At 54.1% G+C, this 7,229-nt stretch overlaps 1 protein-coding gene across 1 annotated transcript; it reads left to right on the top strand.

The window, feature by feature from the left end:
- The first annotated feature begins 733 nt into the window (after window positions 1–733).
- Igfbp3 (insulin like growth factor binding protein 3) lies at window positions 734–7,229 on the top strand. Its single transcript, XM_048339387.1, has 5 exons — window positions 734–1,157; window positions 3,869–4,095; window positions 4,605–4,724; window positions 4,835–4,974; window positions 6,034–7,229. Exons 1-4 carry the CDS (start codon window positions 749–751, stop codon window positions 4,958–4,960), a joined length of 882 nt encoding a protein of 293 aa, XP_048195344.1. The 5' UTR covers window positions 734–748; the 3' UTR covers window positions 4,961–4,974; window positions 6,034–7,229.

The raw sequence follows: 7,229 nt of genomic DNA, 5'->3' as shown, positions 1-7,229 counted from the left end.
GACATGCCGAATGTGAGCGGAGAGGGACTGGGCAGCCGGCCGGGGAGCAGCGAGCGCCTCCACGTGCGCCCCGCTCCGTTCCAGCGTCTTTTGCCAGACTTGCGGACCAAACCCCGCAGCGCCTCGGCCCCCAGAGACTCTAAGGTGCAACAGGAATTCTCATTCAGAAAGGTCCCCACTATGTGCCCTCCGGGGGAGCTGCAATTCAGAAAGCTTTGCAAATTACACACAAATGGGAGACTGGCGCCCGACAGTTTCGCGGGACCGCGCTCGCCGGGGAGGGGGAAGGGCGGCAGCGTCTGGGGGACTACGGGCGCCAAGCTGGCTAGAAGCGATCAGAAAAATCAGAGGCTTCTATATGGGACACCGGGGTACCCAAGGAACCCGCAGAGCAACGGTGCGGAGGGGCGTGGCCCCGGGAGCAGAACGGGCACCGGGAATGCAGGTGCCCCAGAGAGCCGCGTTGGTGCGCGCCCCCGCGCCCGGCGCCCGCTTACCCCGGCGAGGCGCCGGCCCCCGTGGCCGTGTCTGCGCCGCCCCCTCCCCCCCGGCGCGCCGTTCCGGGGCGTGTCCTCGGCCATCCCGGCTTCTATATAGCGGCCGGCGCGCCGGTGGCTCCCCAGATGCGAGCTGGGCAGCTGCGCGCCACGCCTCTGCAGCCGCCCTCCTGATCCTGCATCCCGCAGCCTCGCACTGCGTGCCGTAACCCGGTAACCGCGTGTTCCAGTCGGCCGCTGCAGCGGGCGCCATGCATCGGGCGCGCCCCGCGCTCTGGTCGGCTCTGCTCGCCGCCCTGGCATTGCTCCGCGGACCGCCAGTGGCACGGGCGGGCGCGGGCGCGGTGGGCGCCGGCCCCGTGGTGCGCTGCGAGCCCTGCGACGCGAACGCGCTGGCCCAGTGCGCGCCTCCGCCCACCGCGCCCGCGTGCGCCGAGCTGGTGCGCGAGCCGGGCTGCGGCTGCTGCCTGACGTGTGCGCTGCGTGAGGGCCAACCGTGTGGCGTCTACACCGAACGCTGCGGCGCGGGCCTCAGCTGCCAGGCCCCGCCGGGCGAGCCGCGCCCGTTGCAGGCGCTGCTGGACGGCCGCGGGTTCTGCGCCAACGCCAGCGCCGCCGGCCGCCTGCGCGCATACCTGCTGCCGGCGCCCTCCGCCCCAGGTGAGCCGCGCGCCACGGCTGGACAAGAGGGGCGGGGCGGGGCGGGCGGCGGCTGCGCCCGCGGCTGCCGGCGAACCCCTGCCTGGAGGGCGACGTCTGATTGGCCCGGCGTACGGAGGCTTGTAAACTCCCCAGCGCCGTTGGTGTCGGCGAGCGCCCGGCTTGTGGCGAGGAGAGCGGGAGCCCAGGGAATGCGGGTGGGCAGCCCCAGGTCGCGGGACGCCGTCCTCGCCCGGCGCTGGCTTCCATTCTCCAGCCTGTCGGGAGGGAAGCACGTCCTCCGGCCGAGGCAGGCGTGCGGCGGGCGCTGCGGGGTCCGATCGCACCTGGACTGGGTCTTCGTTGAGAGACGCGCTGTTGTTCTCCAGGGGAAAATTCTAACGCCTTGCGTAACTTCGTCTGCAAAGCCAGGCCCCGTCCTGTGAGCCCAGAAACGGATGAGTTGGGATTTGGGAGATCGGTCATTTTGTGGCTGGAAAATCCTGAGGTTTGGAAAAGTTCGAACTTCTCGAGGTCTGGGGGCCCCCCGCACAGCCCACGCCCTGCGCCCCGCGGGGACCCTTTAAACGCCCAGGGGCTCGGCGGCCACAGCCAGGGCAGGCACAGCGGGGTTTAGTGAGCCGGGGAGCTGGAGTCTGTCCCAGGGTTCTTTCTCTTACTTCACCATGGAAGGGATAAGGTACAGTCAGAGGTCCCCCCTTCCCCCCAAAAAAAATAATAAGAGGAAAAATGCAAACATTTGGCAAAGTTATCTCTCCTGGCTCGGGCACCGTCAGGCACGCAGCGACTGTTTGAGAACATCACGTTGTTCCCTTTTTCCAAAAAACAATTTCTTTAAAGACTTCGCTACCGATTGTAAGTTTCAGGCATTGTTAGTCCATTTGGCTATTTCGGTGAGAAAGTTCTGGCCCGCGCCGCCGTAGGCTGGAGGTTCTCCCACCGGAGTCCCAAGCAGCCTGGGCAGGCAGACCTAGCAAGACAGTGCAACCCCTTACCCCTTTACAATTTATGCCACCGAGTCGCACTCTTGGGTAAAGCTTTGTCTTTGCAGGGCAGTGCTGGCTTTCTTCCTCCCTGAGAGTTTGGGGGAAGGCAAAGTTCCGATTGTGTCATCTCGGAGCGCAGTGTGAAGTCGTGTTGCTTGCTATGATTTACAGCTGTACGGGGGAGATCTTCAAAACGTGATCTTAGAAATGCTCCCAAGCATCGCCATTTTTAGTTAGGATTTTATAATCCTGATTATCAGTCACTGCAAGGCTCTTCGGTGATCTTACAAGATGATAAGAAAATCTAAGTGACTGCTAGAAAAAATGGTGGCAGGACTCAGTTCTCCTAATAAAACTTAATTTCTCCCACTAGTCAGCAGCCTAGGGAAGAAAAGGAAAACTGGGAAGGTTAAGAAATGACTCAAGATTCTTGAAAAAGAAATGCAGATATGGTTATTTACATATTCTCACCTCCCTGTCTGTTGATCCACTAAGCATTTCCTTGAAAAAGGCCTTGGGAGAGAGCTAAGATGAAAGCTAACTGAAACAAGCTGATTTGATCAATGGGAATTTGGTTTCCCAGAGGCACAAAACCTCTTTGGGAACTTTGCAGGTGAGGGGACTGAGACCTAGAGAAGAGCTTCCCCCCCCCCCCCATTTCCACTGGTAAGATTCTTCCAAGAGAGAGCCGTTTGCAGTGTTCTGGGAGTCAGGCATTTGCTGGCTCTCAGCCAAGAGCCAGAAGCCTTGGCAACTCTCCTGTGGGCAGGGTGCCATAGCAGGCGTGCCTGCCACGGCAAGAGAAAGTTCAGCTGGAGCCCTGCACTTCCCAGGCAGGGAGAGCAGATTCTGAGCCAGGTGGAGGACCCATGGGCACCCTCGCTGAGGGGAGTTCATGAAATCCTTGCTGCAGGCTGGAACTGAAGCCCTGCAATATTGGGAGGTGGGGTGCTGGACCCAGACAGACTTACTGGCCTTGGGAGCATCAGGGCAGTTGAGCTGTGAACCACTCCAGGACACAGGTCAATTGTGGAGCTCTTCTCTGAGACACTAAAACAGGGCTTCAGAGTCAGACGTGAGCTCGCAAAGAGGTGCCCACATGAGAGAGGACTATGCTGACCAAAGTCCAGGCAAAGGCTAGAATGCTAGAGACCTGACTCATGCTCAGACATCTTCCACCACCACCCCAGTACTGTCTGGGTGAGAAATGTACTTTTTCTTTTCCCAAATCCCTAGGGTGGCCATGGGCCCCCAGAAATTGGGACAGGGTGCAGTTGGTGGGACCTGGAGAGATGTCTAGCTGCCTTCCGTGGCACACATCTGCCACCTTCTGGCTGTAGGTGGCACTGCTGTCTTTACCTGCTTGACAACAGGGCATTTGATAAACATTTGCTTCCAAGTTTATTTTTTTGTGCCTGTACTGGGACTTGAACTCTGTCCCTTAACTTTTTCCCTCAAAGCTGGCACTATACTAATTGAACCACAGCTCCACTTCCGGTGGTTCATTGTAGTCTCATTGACTTTTTTGCCCAGGCTGGCTTCCTCAGACCTTTCTTCTCAGACTGCCAAGTAGCAGGTAAAAGGCAAAGCAGCTGCGGAAAACAAGTAGCATTAGAAAATAATGCTTGATCAAGGTGTTTTTTCACTTAATTGGAATTGCTAAACAGCAGTGCCACAAGTTCATGGTCAGCATTAGTCACTCATGTGTCCCCTGTGCTTGTCTAGGAAATGCTAGTGAGTCGGAGGAGGACCGTGGCACAGGGAGTGTCGAGAGCCACGCTGCACCCAGCACACACCGGGGGACTGACTCCAAGTTCCGTCCCATCCATGCAAAGCTGGATGCCATCAAGAAAGGTCACGCCAAGGACAGCCAGCGCTACAAAGTCGACTACGAGTCCCAGAGTACAGACACCCAGAACTTCTCCTCGGAGTCCAAGCGGGAGACAGAATATGTGAGCGCTCTTCCTCTTCATTTTAAAGCCAGGTGTCAGTGGCTCACAGTTGTAATCCTAGCTATTCAAGAGGCTGAGAGCTGAGGATTGAGGTTCAAAGCCAGCCTGAGCAGAAAAGCTTGTGAGATTCTTATTTCCAACTAAGCAGCAAAAAGCTGTAAGTAGAGGTTTGGCACAAATGGTAGGGTACTAACTTTGAGCAACAAAGCTAAGGGGCAGTGTCTAGGCCCTGAGTTCCAGTACCAGGATTTGAACTCAAGTGAACATGGTTTCATTTTATTCGCTGAGCCCTGGGAATCTATGTGCCCTTGGGCACTGCGGGGTTCTGTCTTACATTGTTGGTGAGGCAATGAGAATCAATGGCTGGCGCCTTCCTGTGGCTTTCTTGGTAGCTCAGGCAGAAGGTACCAGAAAAACATGAATGACCTTCGGGGATGGTGCTGGGGCGTTGTAATGTGTTTTTTCAGCAATAACCATGTCCCCTGGTTCTGCCGCCTGCTGAGGTACAGGGCCCCTGCCGCCGAGAGATGGAGGACACCCTGAATCACCTCAAGTTCCTCAATGTGCTGAGTCCCCGGGGTGTGCACATCCCCAACTGCGACAAGAAGGGGTTTTACAAGAAGAAGCAGGTAGGTGGCACTCGGCGTACTTTCCTCTCCCTGTGTCTCCAGGGGCTCAGAGCAGGTCGCCAAGCCCCTCTCCAAGGGGTGCAAGTCAGTGCTCTTTCTCTGTCCCTCAGTGCCGCCCTTCCAAAGGCAGAAAGCGAGGCTTCTGCTGGTGTGTGGACAAGTATGGGCACCCCCTCCCAGGCCTGGACGGCAAGGGCAAGGACGACGTGCACTGCCTGGGCATGCAGAGCCAGTGAACCTGCTGCACCGTGTAAGCCGGGGTGGGGACTGGTGCTCCGCCCTGCAGCCTGCCTCCCAGGCAGGGGGGCTTCCTCCCGGGGAGGGGGGACCTGGGCAGGCAAGGAAGGCTCACTCGCCACTCACAGACCCAGGTGATAGATACAGCAGACTCAAAGAGGAAGGGGAAGGATGGAGGAGATTCCATTCTTCAGAAGGTACCCGAAGAGGGAGACACCCCCAACCCAACCCAACCAGCTCAGAGGAGGAGTCTGCTACCATGTGGCTCCAAACCGTGCAACCTTTGCACCTATGCACTGCCCAAGTTCTTCAAGTGAAGCTGGCCCCACAAAGTCCTCGTGTTCATTTCAGCTCCCTGGGGAAACATTTCTTCCTCAAGAACCTGTGGAAGACCTGAGTTCCAAAATAAAAGATGTAGCACTTTTGTTCTTCTGTAACCTATGCAATGGATATTAGCTCATTTGTGGTTAATAGCATTTTAAGAAAGATTGTTAAAAATCCAATGCAAAACAAATTATAAGCCATCATTTTTTAAAATGCTGTCATATTCAGTATTCTTTTTTCTTACAAGAAATGAGAGAGTTATTGGAGAGGAAGGAATAAGTGTATTTTCTTCTGTCTTCTCAAGATAAAATTAATAAATAAGAATTTTTTAATAGCCAGGCACTGGTGGCTCACACCTCTAATCCTAGCTGAGACCTGGGATCAAGGTTTGAAACCAGCCCAGTAGAAAAGTCTGAGACTTTTACCTCCAAGTAATCACCCAATGGTGAGTTGTGGCTCAAGTGGTAGAAAGTCAGCCTTGAGTAAAAAGCTAAGGGAAAGCTTAGGGACGGGCCCTGAGTTCAAGCCCCTGTACAGGCACAGAAAAACAAAATATTCATAGCTCTTTGGTTTCCCTTGCAAGCTGGAAAAACCATTCTAATTTAAGGTAGACTGAGACCCACCTCCTCAATGTGCTCCGCTCTCCTGGGCCCTCGGCATGTGTATCTTGGGAAAAGATCTGTGCCCTTTGTCTTTAGGGATAAGTACTTAATCTATTTCTTTTCTTTCTTTCTTTTTTTTTTTTTAGTTAAAGTGGAGCTCCAGTACGCCTTACTTTGCACAAAAGACTGCCACAGACAGAACAGCACCTGGCTACAGCCTCAACTTAAATTTCTTTTTGTGGTGAACTATTTTTGTTTGTTTTTTTTAAGAAAACCAAAGTTTAGACAGATTTTTGAAATGTCTATTGTTCCTTTAAATGGTAAACTTGAGCATCTTTCCACTTTCCAGTAGTCAGAAAAAAAATTGAATTTCTCTGTTGCTTTCTATAAACATAACTGATCCTCCTGCCCAAAGCAGCAGGCTTGATCCCCTTCCAGAGTCCTCTCCACACCTGCCCCCTGCAGCGCTGACCCTCTGCCGTCCTCACTGCAGTGGCCATGTGGCTATGGTAGAAAACATACCTCCTCGCTGCCCTCCGCCGGCTCAGGCCTCATGGAGAATGGGGAAGCCAGAAACTCCAGTCACCTGAACATCCGACCACACCTGAGGCCCCCAGCCCTCCTGACACCATCTTTGACTCCAGGGCCTGGACTCCTTGCCACAAAGCTTCTTCCATTATCTGCAAGTGACTTGATCTGCTCAAAATATTGGAGAGATTGAGGTGCAATCTTAACTGACCAAGAAAATTCTAGCACATTCTGGAAACCTCTAACAGCCAATCTTTCTGACCTCCCTCTGTCAGGCAGCTTTTCAAGGATGGAGCCCAGCAGAAGGCCCGGCGTGGCCTTTACTGTGCTCTGGCAGGGCAGGGGGGACCTGGGGGCATGCCTCGCTCCTCACAGGCCTCAACAGTAATGGTGTGATCAGTGTGGAGACAGCAAGAAAATGATGTTTTCTAATCCAACTCCAAGTCTGGAGTTGAAGATAATAAGCTCTTTAAAGGCAAAAGTTTATTTTCACCCCTCATCTTTATCCTTCTTGACAGAACAAAAAAAAAAATATTTTTAATGTTATCTAAACAGGAAAGATGAATGGCTCGTTGAGAGAGCCTCATAAGGACACTGGGAACACATAGAGAATAACTTGTGTTGGTTGAACTTGGAGTCCGACTTATACTTTATAATTCACACATATATGCAGAGAAAGATATGTTCGTAATTGTTAGCATTGTATACAGCACAGCCCCACTGCAATAGGGTCCACACTAGATAGTCCTAGAGTGTTAGCTACTAGGTGGCATCACTATGGCCATGACCAGGAGAGGGCGCTTGCTCCGTCCAC

Source organism: Perognathus longimembris, chromosome 2 (assembly GCF_023159225.1).
Source record: "Perognathus longimembris pacificus isolate PPM17 chromosome 2, ASM2315922v1, whole genome shotgun sequence".
Classification (NCBI taxonomy): Eukaryota; Metazoa; Chordata; class Mammalia; order Rodentia; family Heteromyidae; genus Perognathus; species Perognathus longimembris.
This window is presented reverse-complemented; position numbering and strand designations above follow the sequence as displayed.

Excerpts from the sequence above, each read along its gene's own strand:
- Igfbp3 (XM_048339387.1), top strand. The coding sequence starts at position 749 with ATGCATCGGGCGCGCCCCGCGCTCTGGTCGGCTCTGCTCGCCGCCCTG. Across the intron at positions 1,158-3,868 it reads GCCGGCGCCCTCCGCCCCAG|GAAATGCTAGTGAGTCGGAG; the intron begins GTGAGCCGCGCG and ends GTGCTTGTCTAG. Across the intron at positions 4,725-4,834 it reads GGTTTTACAAGAAGAAGCAG|TGCCGCCCTTCCAAAGGCAG; the intron begins GTAGGTGGCACT and ends TCTGTCCCTCAG.